At 47.1% G+C, this 17,566-nt stretch overlaps 1 protein-coding gene across 3 annotated transcripts; it reads left to right on the top strand.

Moving 5' to 3' along the window:
- Positions 1-8,716: 8,716 nt before the first annotated feature.
- Positions 8,717-17,535, top strand: ZBTB32 (zinc finger and BTB domain containing 32). Of its 3 annotated transcripts, none has more exons than XM_045512894.2 (7): positions 8,717-9,006; positions 13,367-13,480; positions 15,921-15,968; positions 16,216-16,289; positions 16,408-16,476; positions 16,600-16,764; positions 16,948-17,535. In XM_045512894.2, exons 2-7 carry the CDS (start codon positions 13,476-13,478, stop codon positions 17,229-17,231), a joined length of 645 nt encoding a protein of 214 aa, XP_045368850.1. In that variant the 5' UTR covers positions 8,717-9,006; positions 13,367-13,475; the 3' UTR covers positions 17,232-17,535. The 3 variants fall into 3 exon arrangements, with proteins under 3 accessions (XP_045368850.1, XP_010948405.1, XP_010948404.1); XM_010950103.3 differs by having other exon boundaries at positions 8,723-9,006; positions 14,983-15,968; XM_010950102.3 differs by lacking the exons at positions 8,717-9,006; positions 13,367-13,480 and adding an exon at positions 13,768-13,895 and having other exon boundaries at positions 14,983-15,968.
- The last annotated feature ends 31 nt before the right edge of the window (positions 17,536-17,566 follow it).

Genomic DNA, 17,566 nt, shown 5'->3' with positions numbered 1-17,566 from the left:
TCTTCCTTAAGGAAGTGACTACCAATCAGGCCAAAAATAGATTAGTTTATGCTTCATTTCCATGCCATGGCAGCAAACATTTTATTCAGTAAAGGTAAATTTTCTGATAAGGAAGAAATGAGGTCAAAAGACACCATGATTCCCATAATATGTTTTAAATTTAAATATCAAGATACTTTCTGGGTAATAAGCCCTATTTTGAACATAGATACTTATATTTAGAATGCTTACTATATTAATCCTCAAGCAGAGTGAGTGATAAAATCCCAAATTTAATCTTCCAAAAACATTCTTTTAAAATACAGGCATACTTCAAAGACATTGCAGGTTCAGTTCCAGACTACCTCAATAAGGTGAATACTGCAAAAAAGCAAGTCAGAGGAATTTTTTGGTTTCCCCACATAAAGTAGGTTTACCTATACTGTAGTCTATCAACTGTGAAGCGGCATTATGTATAAAAATACAAGATATACATCCTAATTTTAAAATATTTTATTGTTAAAAAAAGGTAACCATCATTTGAGCCTTCAGAGAGTCATAATTTTTTCCCTGATGGAGCAGGTTGCCTTGATGTTCATGGTTGTTGACTGGTCAGTGTAGTGGTTGCTGAAAATTGGAGTGACTATGGCAATTTATTAAAATAAAACAACAATGAATTTAGCTACATCAACTGACTCTTCCTTTTAAACTGCCTCTTCCTTCTCTGTAGTATGCAATGCTGTTTAATAGCATTTTACTAACAGTAGAACTTTCAAAATTGGAGTGAATCCTCTCAAACTCTACTGCTACTTTATCAACTAAGTTTATGTGATATTCTAAATCCTTTGTTGCCATTTCAACAATCTTCACAGCATCTTCACCAGGAGTCAATTCCATCTCAAGAAACCACTTTCTTTACTCGTTTATTAGAAGCAACTGCTCATCCGTGAAAATGTTACAATGAGATTGCCACAATTCAGTCACATCTTTAGGCTCCCCTTCTGATTCTAGATCTCTTTCTATTTTCACCACTTCCTCCAAGGAAGTCTTGAACCTCTCAAAATCATTTGTAAGTGTTGGAATCAACTTTTTCCAACCTCCTGTTAATGCTGATGTTTTGACCTTGTCCAGTGAATCACGATATTCTTAATGGCATCTAGAATGGCAAATCCTTTCCAGGTTTTCAATTTACTTTGCCCAGATCCATCAGAAGAATCACTATCTACGGAAGCATAGCCTTACAAAATGTATTTCTTAAATAATAAGACTTGAAAGTCAAAACGCGACTTGATCCATGGGCTGCAGAGTGGATGTTGTATTAGCAGTTGTATTAGCAGGCATAAAAACACCATGAATCTCATTGTACACCTCCATCAGAGCTTTTGGGTGAGTAGGTGCATTGTCAGCGAACAGCAATGTTTTGAAAGGAATCTTTTTTTTTTTTTTTTTTTTTTCTGAGCAGTAGGTCTTAACAGTGAGCTTAAAGTATTCAGTAAACCATGTAACCAGATGTGCTGTCATCCAGGCTTTGTTGTTGCATTTACAAAACACAGGCAGAGGAGATTTAACATAATTCTTACGGGCCCTAGTACTTTCAGAATGGTAAATGAGCACTGGCTTCTACTTCAAGTCACCAGCTACATTAGCCCCTAACAAGTCAGCAGCCTGTCCTTTGAAGTTTTAAAGCCAGGCATTGACTTCCCTTAAATCTCACGCACCAACCTCTGCTAGCTTCAAACTTTTCTTCTGCAGCTTCCTCACCTCTCTCAGCCTTCACAGAATTGAAGAGAGTTAGGGATCTTGTTCTGGATGAGGCTTTGGCTTAAGCAAATGTTGTGCCTGTTCGGGTCTTCTATCAAAAACTTTCTCCATATCAACAAGAAGGCTGTTTCACTTTATCACTCATATGTTCACTGGAATAGCACTTTTAATTTCCTTCAAGAACTTTTCCTTTGCACTCACAACTTGGTGAACTGTTCGGCGCAAGAGGCCTCACTTTCAGCCCGTCTGGGCTTTCAACATCCCTTTCTCACTAAGCTTAATCATTTCTAGCTTTTGATTTAAAGTGACAGACGTGCAAGTCTTTCACTTGAGCACTTAGAGGCCATTGTAGGGTTATTAATTGGTCTAATTTCAATAGTGTTGTTTTTCAAGGAATTGGGAGACCCTAGGAGAGAGAGACAGACGAGGGAACAGCTGACTAGTGGAGCGTTTAGCGCACACACAACATTTATCAGTTAAGTTCGCTGCCTTGTGTGGGCGCGACTTGTGGTGCTCTGGAACAATTACAATAGTAACATCGAATATCACTGGTCACAAATCACCATAAAAATAAAATAATGAAAATGTTTTAAATATTGCAAGAATTACCAAAATATGAGACAGAACCATGAAGTGAGAAAATGCTGTTAGAAAAATGGCACCAATAGACTTGCTTTCACAAACCTTTAGTTTGTGAAAAAAAATGAAGTATCTGCAAAACACAATAAATTGAGGTCTGCTTGTACTTTAAATGCTATTGGTTGGTGCCAAACATTTTTAAGGCGTTTTCAACGTATTTCACAAAATGTGTCATTTAAAAAGTGTACATTATCACTAGATAAAACCAACTGTGTGTATATTTTCTCCCTAATGAAGTATGTTTGTATATTTCCTTCTCAAGAGATTTTTGTCCCAATAGCTTTCACTGTTGAGTAGACTATGTTCAGGGAGAAAAATACTTAAAAGAAAAAAACTAAGAGTGTATTGATGAAAAACTAAGAGAATGTTATATAGCACAGGGAAATATATTCAATATCTTGTAGTAACTTACGCTGAAAAAGAATATGAAAACAAATGTACGTGTGTTCCTATATGACTGAAGCCTTGTGCTGTACACCAGAAATTGACACAACATTGTAAACTGACTATACTTTGATAAAAATATATATTTTTAAAAACTAAGAGAATGTTGATTACTCTTGCATCTGGGTGATAAGTACATAGGGGTTCATTAAACTGTTCTCTGTTAAAAAAAAATAGACACTTCTGTGATTTTGTACAGCTTTTAGGAGAATGCCAGCACTCCTGAGCATGACCAACTAGACCAGGTCCTGCCGACCACATCCAGCCTCTCCCTCCCCTGCCTCCCCTGTTCCTCCTTGCTTTGCTCTCCCTGTTCCAGAGACATTGGACTTCCAGGCCATGTTTCCTCCCAGCCCAGAGCTCTGGAACCTACTTTCCTATTGCCTGGAACCCTCTCCCTAGTCTGGTTAGTGAGTACTCATCCTTCAGATCTGAGTGCAAGCATCACTTCCTCCAGGAAGTCCTTCTTGAGAACACCGGCCAGATCAGAGTTTTACTTTCTTAATCTATCTTGTGGCCTTTCTTTGGAGCATTTAGCACAGTTTTAATTTTATTTTTAATTAATAACAATAGCCAGCACTTACTCTGTGCCAAGGGCTGTCCTAAGGACTTCATGGGTATCTGCTCATTTGATTCTCTCAACGCACAGAAAGTGGAAGAAACTTGTTCAAAGTCATACAGCTGGTAAATGATAGAGGCAGTACTGAAACTCTGTCAGTCTGATTCCAGAGCTGACACCTTAACCATTCTGTTCTGCTCTTTCCGCGTGATGTGAATAATATGCATCTCTCCTACCAGACTGTGATTCCTCAATGGTAGATACTTGGTGTTATAGACTGAATTGTGCCTCTGCCCCCAAATTCACGTGTTGAAGCCTCAGCCCTCAATGTGACTGTATTTGGAGATATGGCTTTTAAGGAGGGCATTAAGTTAAATGAGGGCATAAGAGCGGGCCCTAATCCAACTGGACTGATGTCCTTCTGTCTCAGTCTGTTTGGGCTGCCATAAAAGATTATCATAGACTGGGTAGATTATAAGGAACAGAAATTGATTATTCACAGTTTCAGAGGCTGGGAAGTCCAAGATCAGGCACTGGCAGATTTGGTGTCTGGTGAGGGCCCAATTTCTGGTTAATAGATGACTGTCTTCTCACTGTAACATCACATGGTGGAAGGGCCAAGGGAGTGCTCTGGGGCCTCTTTTAGAAGGACACTAATTCCGTTCACGAAGGCTCCACCCTTATCCCCTAACCAACTACCCAAAGGCCCCACCTCCAAATATCCTCACACTGGGGACTAGATTTCAATATACGAATTTTTTGAGGGACAGAAGCGTTCTGTTTATGACACTTTATACAAAGAGGAAGAGACAGCATGCACAGAGAGAAGACCACGTGAGGACACAGTGCAAACCAAAGAGAGAGACCTCAGGAGAAACCAAACCAACTGGCACCTTGATTTTGAACTTCCAGGCTCCAGAACTGGGAAAAATAAATTTCTGTTGTTTAAGTCACACAGTCTGTGGCATTTTGTTACAGCAGCCCTAGCAGACTAATACACTTGGTCTCTTCTGCTTGCCATTATATATACCTTGGGGTAAATGCCATGCCTAGCATATAGTAGGGCTTCCAAAAATATATACTTAGGTGTCACCATCTTCTCTGGAAAGTTTTCTCTTCCCCTTCTCCCTCCCCCAGCCCTGGCTTAAGTGCCCCTTCTGGGCTTTATTTGCTACACTTTCCACTTGGTTCTGGAAGGATACGTTTTAAGGTCTAATTCCTTTGTAGGAGGTTAAACCTTAGAATTAAAAAAAAATTGTTTTGGGGGGAGTAATTAGGTTTATTTATTTACTTACTTATTCTGATGGGGATACTGGAGATTGAACCCAGGACCTCATGGACGCTAAGCATGCACTCTACAACTGAGCTATATCCTCCCCACTTAAATCTTTGAATTTAAAGATTTCAAAGGGACTGAGTCTTCTCCAGGGCTCAGCACAGATGGCGTATGCTTTTGGAGTTTAACAAATAATTGAGTAAATGCAAGTCTCCTGACCTCTGGAGCCTTGGTTCAAGTCCTGGTTCAAGACAACCTGAGTTCTAAGCTTCATATCTAAATTCCTGTGCAACCTGGGGCACTGACCCTCAAAAATAATCATGGCCTTGAGTTCCTCCAGAGATCAAAGCTTGGGTAAAGTGCATGATGCTCTGGAAAGTACAGGGTCATTTTGATACCTGTTATAAGAATGTATACAGTTGAGCCGAGCCCCTGAGTCTTAGTCATTTGCCTAACTCCAGCCAGACTTCTAGCTGCACCTCAGACATGCCAAGTTTACTCCTGTCTCAGGGCCTTTGCACTTGCTACCTCTTCTGGGAACACACTTCATCTAGACATTCCCATCGTAAATATTTGGTCTTAATTTTCAGTGTCTACACCAGAGTCAAGGCAGGTGATGTGGATTGCAAGGAAACAGTTTGGTTTCAGGGCATTGGGGAAGGGAAGAGATGTCACTGTTCTATTAGTTCATTTAATCCTCTCGGCAGTCCTGACAGGTATTTATTGTCACTATCCCTACCTTACAGATCAGGAAGTTGAGGCCAAGAGACATTAAGTAACCTGCCAAAGTTCTCACCATTAGCAAGGAGGAAGACCAGGACATGAGTTCAGGCAGTTTGGATCCACTGTCCACTTTCTTTTTTTTTTTTTGTGGATTCTTGAACGTAAACTTTAATGTGATTTGATAAATGTATGTTATTTGCGTAGCCACCACTAAACTCAATATACAAAACATTTCCATCACCCCAACTTGGGTCCCAAGATGACCCAAGCCACTGAGATGTTGTCATTATTGTTGCCATTGTATGAAAGATTTGTTTTTTTCTGGAGGTTCACAGAAATGGTATCATGTATCTTGCGTTTTTATGTGTCTGGTTTCTTTCACTCATCATGTTGTTTTTGGATTTGGCCACTTTGTTGTCTCAGTTGTTGCTTCTTTTACATTGCTGAGTAGTTTCCTGCAAATCCTTTTCCACGTGCCTCTTTTTTTTTTAACTTTTTTAATTGAGTTATAGTCATTTTACAATGTTGTGTCAAATTCCAGTGTAGAGCACAATTGTGCAGTTATACATGAACATACATATATTCATTGTCACAGTTTTTTTCACTGTGAGCCACCAGTGTCCACCTTCTTAGCCACAAAGCTCTCTGTTTCTCAGTATACATTAAAGTGTAGTTGACACAGGGCCTGGCATGAGGTAGTTGCTCAATAAGCCATAGCTATTTCTCTACTCGTCTAATCTTACAATCCAGCCTCCAGAATGAAGCCAATAGCCTTTCCTACTCCATCTTGCCAGAACCCAGGGTCCCTCACTCCATCCTCTCAGGCCTGAACACGTTGGGTAGCTGGAACTGAGGGCTCTATACCAAGGCTCTTGAGTTCCAGTCCAAGCTCCACCATTCACTAGCCCTGTAAACACAGAAATGTTGCATCCCTCCCCAGGTGTCAGTTTCCTCACATGTAAAATGCGGACAATAACAATCCATATATCCTGGAATCATTAAAAGATTTGGTGAGATGACACACTCAGAATGCTTTCCACCCCACGTGGCTCATAAAAAGTGTTCAATAACTGGTTGTTTAAAAAAAGTGCTCAATAAATTGTAGCAATTATGATTAAGGCTTCTTAATAAGAAGCTCCCAAAGGTCTGAGGCTATGAAATATGTCCCAACCACCTTTAGGACCAAAGTTGGGACCAGATGACCTCATTGCTTGCAGACAAGGCTGGCTGGCTGAGAGGACTTCTTACCTGACCCAACACAGGATCTATAAGACAAGCGCTTCCGGGAGGCAATGTGGTTTAGGGGGTGATCTCTTGGGTCTGATAGAACTGGTTATGAATCCTAGCTTTGATGTATCCTCAGGGCCTGTTTCTTCATCCATCAAATGGGAAGGGAACAGTGTGAGAGATGATTAAGAATGTGGGTTTGGATTCAGAAGATTATATATTATATATATACTCCTTGATCAGCCATGGACCAGCTATGAGAGCTGAGATGAGTATCTCAGCTCCACAAGCCTCAGTTGTCTGTTTCAGTGGGCGTTGTTATCTTTCCTTTTCCTAGGGTGGCTATGAGGATTTCCCAAGACCATGGGTGCCCACACTCTGGACACTGTAGCTGTTAGGATGGGAGACAGTGTGTATCGATGTTTAGGAGCTTAGATTCTGGAGTCGAACTGCAACAGGCCTAGTTCAATATTATTATACTAATTTTAAAAATATCCTTTTCTAAAACGCAAATGCATTTGCCCGAAAGTTTGAGTTGTTGAAAATACGTGCTGAGTGCTGAATCCTTCAGGATCAGATTCAATTCCAAAAAAATCCCAAACCAACCAAACAAAACCTCCTCATTTATAAATGAAGTAAACCAAGGTCAACCACGACCACATCAGATCCCATTCCACAGCTACAAGATCAATCCTACTTAATGGTAGTGTAGCTTGAATGCTGGACTCTCACCAGAACAAGGTCGGAGTCCCAGCAATGCCCACACTCGCTGTGGGATCTGAGGCAAGAGACTTCACCTCTGATCGTTAGCATTTAGTCCGACATAGTAATCTGCTCCCTCACAGGTATATTTAGAAGGATTCAATGAGATGATGCACAAAGTGTAGTACACGGAAAGGGCTCAGCAACCTGGAGCTCTTTTCACTGTTACTACAGCGCCTGTTTTTCCCCTATTTGAAGGGATAGATCTCGCGTGCCCGGTACTCGCCTTAGGCGATCTCGGTCCCGATTATCCCAGGCTCTTCTGAGTCTCGGCCTCCTCAACAGGGCCTCTCCAACTCCTTCCTCACCACACTCCCCACCCCCAGTTCTTCAGCTAGCCGCAGGAAAGAAGACGCCAGACAGCACTCACCAGAGCCCCGAAAAGCAGAAGCAAAGGGACAGAACTCTAACCACGGCCCGAAACCGTTGGGCTGGGCTCCCGCCTCCCGGTCCACTGACCAATCAAAGGCAAAGATGCAAGCCTCTGGACCAATCAAAAGTGGCAGCGGTGGAGCAATGCCCGCCTCCGTAAAGCGCCCTCGCTCCTCATTGGATGTGTCCAGGCTAAGCCAGAAAGTTGGGTCAGCCAATCAACGGTGCAACCGCAGCGGGGCTGGCGAGAAAAGAGAGTTGGTCGCCAGTGAGAGATTGGCGCGGTGCGTCAGCGCGAAGCCTTGCCTCGTCAGAAAGCCCACCGGCCAGGCTTTAACCGCTGGCCAATTAAAGGCAAGGCAACGCCATGGGCCATTCTCTTTACGGTGGGGGCCGGTACATGAAGTATGTAGTTAATCCTGGCTCAGCTGTCAGTCAAGGCATTAATGAGTATTTGAAATGTGAGCATCTAGGCCAGTGAGGGGGTCAAGGCACTGCCACTTCTTGAGTCTTTTCTGTCCCCGTATATTTCCGGGTGAGGCAGGGTGCCAGTCCAATGGTAGGGCAGGAGAAGATGCGGTAAAGGGGAGCTGGCCACAGGCACCCAAAGCCTGGCTGGCTCTTCAGGGCCTCCCATCCAATCACAAACTCTTCTTCACCGATTGTAAGGGGTTGAGACAAAGGGGAAGGGGGTTGCAAAGAGAGCTACTCAGGGTGTAATGACAGACGCAGGAAAGTGGTGGTATCCCTGAGCACTTGCGGAGGGAGATTCCAAGGCTATTTAGGTGGGCGAGGGGGTTCAGCACCCAGTCTCTTCAAAGAGAGAGTAGGACAGAGCAACTCCGCAGCCAGTCAGCATTGAGAGCGGAGTGGCAGATGAGATCTCAGCGTTAGAGGCCTGAAGCTTAAGTCCACGGACCAATCAGACTTAAGGTCCTGTCCCTCCACAGCGCCAGCCAGGTGGGCACGAGCTCTGGAGCCAATCAGCAGAGGGAACGAGGCAGGAGTGAGGAAGTGGAGCTGTCCTCGGTGCCTCCCAGGCTGTTGAGGACGCTCAGCAGGCGGGAACCCCAAAGAGGGTGTGGCCAGCGCTGCAGCCAATCAGCGTCTGCATCGGGATCCAGGCGCAACCGGCGAACTGTGCACGCGATCGAGCGTCGCTCTCCAAGCCTCGAGCTGCTCCCCACTTCCTAACGGCCACTAGGGCTTGGGCCGCCCTGAGTGTATGTGGTGCTGAGTGGGGAGAGGAACAAGGCCTGAGTCGGTGAGTGCCATGGATTTTCTTACTTTTCTTTGGGCTTGGGCCTGGCCCAGGCAAAGATGGCATATGGGGGACTGAGTGGTCGCCGTGAGGGTCAGGAAGAGCTTTAGGCTCTGCGGACACCCTCTGCCCTACAGAGGCTGGAAATGGGGCCTCTTGAGCAACTTTGGGCCCAGCTGGGCAGAGGCCAGGCTAGTCTCATGTGAGTTGTTCCATGGTCCCTGAGGCAGCCTGGTTTGAAAATGTGTTGTGGGGCATTGGGAGGCCCTTGGAGCTCTGTGTGGGGTCACTGGCCATGAGTTATGGCCTCTGAACTGTGAGAAATTGGACTGAGCCCAGATCTGGTGACTAGGAGAGGTCTATGACTCTCCAGAGGTTATTATGAGTCGTTGGCCAAGAAATGAAACTAGTGTGCACTTGAGAGGTTTTCTGGGATCTTTGGATCCAGCCCAGGCTGAGAGTAAGTGTTAACGAGGTCAAAAGCACAATGTGGAGTTGTAAAGAGAAATTGCATCCAGGCTGTGCTGGGAACATGTGACTGCAAGGCTTTGGGGGGTCTTTGGATTCTGGGTTGATGTGCTTTTGGCAGATTTTCCAGTACTGGGTCCAGGTTGGGCAATGTGGCCAGGAGATTAGGCTCATGATCTTCTGGAGGTTCCAAATCCCAGCAGATTATTTGCCCTCCATGAAGTATTATTGCTTTGTGGTGGCTCTGGACAGAACCAGGACTGAATTGTGTCTGGGGCCTTTTAGTCCCTGTCCCCACTTCTTCCCCAAACCCTATCTAGTCATGCCCAGGAGATATCAGGCTCTAAGCATGGGGCAAGGGCATGGGTAAGGTGGATGCTGTACTAGAGCCCAGAAGAGACGTGTGAGATATCCTGCTCTTTAGGAAATGACCCAGGTTGTCATTACTGAAGATCTTTTTATACTTATGGGGCAGGATGTTGATACCTAATTTCACTCAGCTGTTCAAGCTCTGCATGGTATTAGAGCTTTCAGGGTGATTTCATGTACACCCAGAGTTCTTAAACCAAGGGTGAGGGGGCAAAGGGGTAGTCTATGAATGGATTACAAGGGTCTATGGACTCCTGGAAATACTAAGAAAAACTGTATGCATGTTGTCTGGCAGGAGAGGGGACAAAAGCAGCCACAAGGCTAAGTGAGAAGGAGTATAACTTGTCCAAGGATGAGCTTCAGAGCAGTCTGCAACTCTCTTCTCACTCATAAGCAAAACAGTATGAGAATCTACAGTTTTCTGATGTAAAGAGCTGATTTCATGACTTACAATTTTTAAAGGGCTAGTGACCTCCAGAGAGGTTAAGAACCACTGGAATAAATCAGGCTCCCACATTATTTATGGGGCTTAGGCAAGACTAGAAGTAGAGATTTCCCCTTTTTTCCCCATACCTGGTGTTGGCACACACTTCAAGGTGTCTCGTATACTAGCCTGCATGTCCAAGCTCAGTCTACATGTCCCTCCCACACAATCAGGGCCACACAAATACATCAGTCACACAGTCCACTCTGAAGGGTATAGACCTGGGGCTGAGGCACATGTAAGCCTTGGAAGTGGGCCATTTGGGCCAGGAGGTCCAGGGTTCTGAGTTTCCAGAGCATGGTCTAGAATTGAGGGGCACAGGGTCCAGGTGGGCACTTCCTAGATACCCATGCACTCTTCAGTCCACAGGGAGGGACACAACTAGAGGAGGTCAGAGTGAGGCCCTCTGCCTGGGCTTGAGGCAATGCTGATACTCAATACTGGTCTTGAAAACAGTCCCTGTAAGGAAGCTGAGGGTCTCATAAGAGTTAGCCCCATATTAGGACTGTAGAAAAAGTCCATCCACTGCGAGGATGCAGTGGAACCTTGGTTGTTTTTAGTTCTAGTCTGGTCCTTTTGCCATTTAATCCACAAAAGGTGTGTTGATAGGGTGTTTGTGACATAGATTCAGCTCACCTGCCTATTACTATATCTGGATCTTGTGTTATGTAGAACATAGACTTAAATTATGTTTCAGAAAGAAACTAATTCACCCTGTGTTGTCTCTTCTCTGGTATGTGTTGGATGTACTTAACTAAAAAGAGTGACTATTTGAAAGTTCATATAAAATTTGGATAATTGCTCTTAATCTATATAAAATGCTGTGGAGAATTTAACTAGTTTGCGGAAAGCGATGTGTTCTGGAAGAGTGGAGAGTTCATAGAACTTTTCTAAATTGAATCTTGTTTAGCTTGGCTTTGAGGTACTCAATATTTGGGGGTACTCAATATTTAATACATGAGATAAAGGGAGAATTTTTTTGTAAAACAATCATCCCTCTAACTGGCATATTCTGATGATTTAGTTTTAATTATAATATTTAAAGAGAATCTATACTTGTATTGCTGTGTTGACATTTTTACATCAAGCTGGGTTGTGCCTGAAGGCAGGTCAAGTCCATTAGTAAGAATTAAAAAATCAGATTTCAAATGTTATTAACTAATATGAGAATTAGAAAGGACTGAGGCAAAAATCACACCTCACTTTCCCATATATTTCTCTTCCAATTATATCCCACCTTATCTCTCCTACCCACTCTACCCTCTCCCAGAATGCAGGCTTGTGTCCTCATAATCTGTGCTTTCCTGGCCCCACACCTGGGAGACAACTACAGGCAATTCCTACTGAATCAGCCTGGGAAGTAGAAGGTGGGCAAGGCTTCTGAGACTGGGGAGGAGAGCCCTTTCAAGAATGGAAACGGTCAACAGTGTCCCTGTCCTTCCAAGTCAAAGTGCTATTTGTTTCTGCTTCTGCTGTCACTACTCAGTGCCAGATGGTTTGGGCTGTGCAGTCAAGAATGTAGGAAGAAGGGCTAACGTGCAGAAGGCCCTAGAGATACCTCTAAGGAGGCGGTCTCTAAAGGGATATCCTTAGGTAGGGGTAGACACCAAGTGGGAGGAAAGATGGGGTTTCCCATTCTTGGGGGCTTTCATTCACTGAATGGGGAGTCCCCTTGCCCCTTCCCCTCCCTTTTAGGTTTCCTGAAAGCCCGCTGACACTCCTTGTCAACTGCATTTGGATAAGAGGATGCTGCCCTTTGAGCACAGCCTCCAACTCTTTTGATCAGCAATGGGCAAACCTCCAGTGGGCGACCTGAGTCATGGATGCACGATGTAGGCCTGGGAGGTGTGAGGGACCACACTGCAGTGGGTGATGACGTAATAGTCTTCCAGACCCCTATACCCACGTGGGGTTTCTCCCTCGTGTCTTCCCCTACTTGTTCCATATCCTCAGGGAGGGTGGATTTCTGTGTTGGAGGAAGGATGTTTCCCTCTGTATACGCAGGAGTCAGGGATTGGAGCTCTTCTGTGTCCAAGTCAAGTGTCTTATATGGGTAGCTAATGAGTCCCTGGGTGTGGTGGTGTGAGGAGTTAGAAAGCTCAGAAATGGAAAATATTTAACGATCAGAGTAGCAAATGAATACAGCCTGCCCATTTGCATTTTCCCTTTCACTCTGACTCATCTTCCCCTCTCCCCACACTATTATTGCCCCTCCACCAGCCCCACCCATTGGCACACCCTGTCTGATCTAGGAAGGATTAACATCTGCTTGCACCCAAGCTAGAATGAGGTAGAGGAAAGGCATGTTAGGTCTGGAGAGAGAGAAGGCTGGTCTGAACACTGTGGGGTCCTGGAGCCAAAAGGTGAAACAGGAGTTTAGAGACATTTGAGTATTTGAGTCTAGGAGGGGACTAGAAGCCTCGGGGAACCAGAATGTGTCTTGTCTTGTCTTGTCACCGGAGCAGCCTGCCAGTGCTTGACTTGTTCATCTTCCAGTTACTTATCAGGCATATGTGATATGCCAGGCACTATCATAATCAATTTATTGACACTTGTTCTATCATGAAAAATTTGCCATAGGATGAGGAATAATGAAATAGCAAGAAACAGAAAAAAAGAAATTTGAGTCTCTCAGCCCTCCCCTCTTCCCCAGGTTAAGGAGTGCTAAAGTGTGAAAAGAGGGGAAATCTCTGAGGAGCTTCACCCCCTAGGCAGGAAGTGAAAGAAACCCCGGAGTCCTAATTTCAGAGAAATGTCATTTGTCATCAGCCTTAGAAAAGGAGTTTTTCTCTTCGAAGACCACCGCAGGCCCTTCCTGGGGTTGCCCCCTTCAGAGCCTGAGGGAGGATCTGAGTCACACACCCAGTCCCCACTGGTGCCCCAGATGACAGGGGTCATTCCCACAGAGCAGTGCAGGCTTCCTAGTACTGAGCCAGGGAGAGGAAGGAGCAGGCATGCTTTTGGCCTCCTTCACTCTCTCCCGGGAACCCAGATGTTTCAGTCCTTTTTGCTTCTGAGAGACTCGATTTCTTTTTTTGTCAGAGCTCTACTGACACCTCTAAGAAACAGAACTAAACTATTTGAATGATGCCACGTACCGAGAAACCACTTTCACATTCATCATGTCATTTCATCTTCACCCTTCCTCCAAATGAGGTAAGCAGAGGTTATCCCTATTTCATGGCTGAGGTAACTGAGACTCAGAGAGGTGACTTACCCAAGGTGACTTCACTAGTAAATGGCAAAGATGAGACTCAAATGCAGGTCTGTTTATTCCAAAGTTATTGTTGCTTCAGATACACTTCTTTGCCTCTAACAGTTCACAAGTGAAATGAGACAGGAGGTTAGGAGGCAGAATGCCTGGGTTCTGGAAGTAGAGGAGTGGTCTCTCCTGGAGGGGTGAAACAGAGCCAGGGGTATAAAACCACACCCCTCAGGGGAGTGTGGCAGACTGATACTTGGGACATCCAATGGAAGACTGTGAGGTCAGGGGCGGGGCTAGCCCCTGGGGGGCCCCAGGAGCCCCAACAGCAGTTCAGAGCATGCGGTGTCCAGGAGGAAGCTACAATCGGTGAGTGGTTGCTTCTCCCCACCTGAGACTTTCCTCCCATTACACCCCTCTTTCTGTCCACTTCCTGCCAACCTGCAGCCCTCTCCCTGAGATGTCCAAGTAGTAATCCTACTTCCTCCAGGGTCCGTACTCGCCGTGAGCCCACACCTAGGAATGTGCCTGCCGGGCTCTGGGACACTTGGGTCTGTCTCTGTATCTGGGTTCCCCAGTTCTCTTCTTAAAAGCCAATGTGGTGGTTTTGATGTGTGATAAACTTCTGCGTTGTTGGGTTCTGTCTTTCTAGTCTTCACTTTTGGCTTACGAAAAACAAAATTGAACCATCTCCTTATCCTAATCTTGAGAGGAAATAGCCTCTCCCTCTATAGTTCCTCTTTCCCATTCTCCCGCTTCCTCAGGGGTCAAAGCCTTCTCCAAAGTCTCTCCATCCTTGGGTGGGGAGCCTTCTCTCCTGTGGCTTCTGACCTGCTCTCTTAACTCACTGCATGGGAGTCTTTGGTCTCTTCCAGTTCCTTCTCTGAGGATGTGCTCTAGAAGTTTCGGCCTCAGGGAGACGATTGATGCCTTAGAGACTGCCCTCCTGCAGCTACAACCCCTGTTTCGCTGCCGTTTCTTCCTCTCAGGACCTTCAGCTCCACATGACGGGCTTGCAGGGGGAGGACACACGAGTTTTCTAAACTCGCCTGTGAAGCTGTGTCTTGCTCCATCCCTAATTCCCAGGGATGACTGGGTTTTGTGACCTTTTTGTCTGGAATGAGGACAGTCTGGCCTGCTCAGAGGTCTTTCCCTGCAGAGGAGCCTGGAGAAGCATCAGTATCAGTGTCTGCTATCCTTTAAGTCAGACATTGCCAACTGGTGGGACACATTTATATTAGTCTTAAACCCACCAATTGATAGAGTTCTTAATTGTCTGGTTCTTGCTCTTTAAGTCCTGAATTTGGTCTAATTTCCATCCTCCCACCATCCCCGACCCCTGTTATGATTCTGGATAAGCTCAGGTCTTCTCTTGGGTTAGTTTATTTGCTCCATTCAGGACACAGGGCTCTGATCCAGAACCATCAACTCACTCTTTCTCCCCTCACTTCCACAGGCTTGAGAATATGCTGCTCCTCCCTCCCCTTTCCACCACGGACCCCACACTGTGGCCTTTCCCTCAGAATTTCTGAGATTGGTACCCAGGAAAGGCACAATGCCCCTGTCCCTGACAAGACTGCCCAGTCCTTATGGCTCTGATCGGCTGGTACGGCTAGCAGCCAGGATCCGGCCAGCACTATGTGATACCCTGATCACCGTGGGGAGCCAGGAGTTCTCTGCACACAGCCTGGTGCTGGCAGGTGTGAGCCAACAGTTGGGCCACAGGGGCCGCTGGGCTCTGGTGAAAGGCATCAGCCCTTCCACCTTTGCCCAACTCCTGCACTTTGTTTATGGGGAAAGTCTAGAGCTGCCACCTGGGGAACTGGGGCCCCTTGAGGAGGCAGCCAGAGTGTTGGGGGTGCAGTCTCTGGAAGAGGCATGCAGAAGGGCTCGAAGGGACATGGCTAGAGAAGAGCTGGGCCCAGGGCTGAAGGAACAACAGGAGGAGCCAGAAAAGCCCACAAGGGATTCTAAGAGAGGACTGGGGGAACTTGGAGAGAAGCAGAGACCAGAGAAGTTTGTTAGAGCTGGCGGGAAAGAACAGGAGACACTGCATGAGCACAGGCCACCAAGAGAGAGCCCTGAAATGGCAGAGGCAATGTGGGAGGGTCAAGGGGAGCAGATGAGATCAGAGGAGAAACTCGACCAATCCCCCATTAGCCATGGGGGAGTAGGTGGGAAGCAAGAAGTGATCACGTGGGTGAGGGACAGTCCAGGGGGCTCTGAGGAAAGCCTGCGGGAGTTCCCTGGCCCCCTTCCCCCACCAGGTTCCCTCCAAACCAGCCTCACCCCTAGGCCCTGGTGGGCTGAGGCCCCTTGGTCAGGGGAGGGCCAGTCTGCCCTGTGGAGCATCCTGCTGTTGCCACCCAGATATGGCACTCCCTTCTCCCATAGCACCCCCATCACAGGAGCCTGGCAGGAGGTCTGGCCTCAGGAACAGAGGTGAGTTGAAGGAAGACCTCTGGCTGGGAGGGAGTGGCTCAGGAGAGGCAGCGGTGATGGGCTGGGCGGAAGGGTATCACATAGCTTATCTCTACGGTACATTTCCTGAGGTGGGACAAGAAGTTCCCACCACAGGGAAAGCTAAAGCCCAGCCCGTGAGGACTCATGACACCACCCTTCCCAGAAAGGGATGGGCCAGGATCCCAGGTGTTGTCAAGGCTATAACTCTTCCCCATCCCACCCCCAGGATCCCATTGTCCCTAAACCTCCACAAAGGCCTCTGGAGCCAGAACCAGTTGGCCTCCTCCTGCCCCACCCCAGGTAAGCCCCTCACTGCCTTGCATGCACTCTGTAACATGGTCTCTTGGCTGGGGGGGCTGGGGCTAGGGCCCAGGAGTCCAGCCTGAGGAGGGCCTCTACTTCACTCTGCTCCCTCCAGGTTCCCTCCCCCAGGGCCCCACACAGCTCAGCCCTGGGGAGATGGAAGAGTCTGATCAGAGGCACACAAGTGAGTAGGGTGAGGGCACTTTTGCCTCAGCCCCACTGTAGCCCCTGAGGTCTTGCCTGGGTGCTCCAGTAATCTGGCTCTTGGATTCCCAGCCCTGCCCTCCTTTCCCTTTTGTCCCTACAGGTAAACTTGCAACCTGTGTGGGTCATGTGGGCACAGCAGGCCGCCCATCTCGCCGACACCCTCCCCCGCCCCCTCCTGCTAGGTCTCGGCCCTATTCTTGTTCTGTCTGTGGGAAGAGATTTTCACTCAAACATCAGATGGAGACGCACTACCGTGTCCACACAGGTATGGGCGCCCTGCCCATTTGAATTGTGTCTCCTCCCTCACTCCAGTGGACCCACTCCTAGGTCCCTCTCTGCGTGCCTTGCTTCTGTGCAACTCCCTTGCCCAGTCGCCCCAACCTATCCCTAGGCCAGCCTTTGCCCCCTTCTTCTTTCCTTCACGGGCCTTACTCTTCACTTGCCCTAGGAGAGAAGCCCTTCTCCTGTAGCCTCTGTCCTCAGCGCTCCCGGGACTTCTCGGCCATGACCAAGCACCTGCGGACGCACGGGGCCGCACCCTACCGCTGCCCTCTGTGCCAGGCCGGCTGCCCGAGCCTGGCCTCCATGCAGACGCACATGCGTGGCCACTCGCCCAGCCAGCTCCCGCCAGGATGGACCATTCGCTCCACCTTCCTCTACTCCTCCTCTTCCTCCTCGAGGCCATCTCGAGTCTCGACCTCTCCCTGTAGGCCCTCTTCCTCCACCACCTGATGGGGGTGTCAGCAGCTTCTTTGGCTTCAGCCAAGGGCCCAATTAAAGAATGAACGACGGGCCAGCGGGCCCACACCGCGGGTTCTGACCCCCGCAATGCGGCTCCAGCAGCCTAGCAAACTCAGCTCCAAGAAGTGCCGCCAAGAAGGTCGCCTAGAGTCCTCTCCTAGATGACCGCAGGCCGCAGAAGCCTGGACCAACGAGTCCGTGTGGGGTTAGGACAGTGAAGTTTGCACGAGTGAAGGCTAACTGTGCGGGGCCTGGCAGTTTCATCACCAAAATAAAGAGTTTTCTGTGCCCTCCTCTAAGGATCAGAATTCTGAGTCCAGACTTTG

This window comes from Camelus bactrianus, chromosome 9 (genome assembly GCF_048773025.1).
Source record: "Camelus bactrianus isolate YW-2024 breed Bactrian camel chromosome 9, ASM4877302v1, whole genome shotgun sequence".
NCBI lineage: Eukaryota > Metazoa > Chordata > Mammalia > Artiodactyla > Camelidae > Camelus > Camelus bactrianus.
This window is presented reverse-complemented; position numbering and strand designations above follow the sequence as displayed.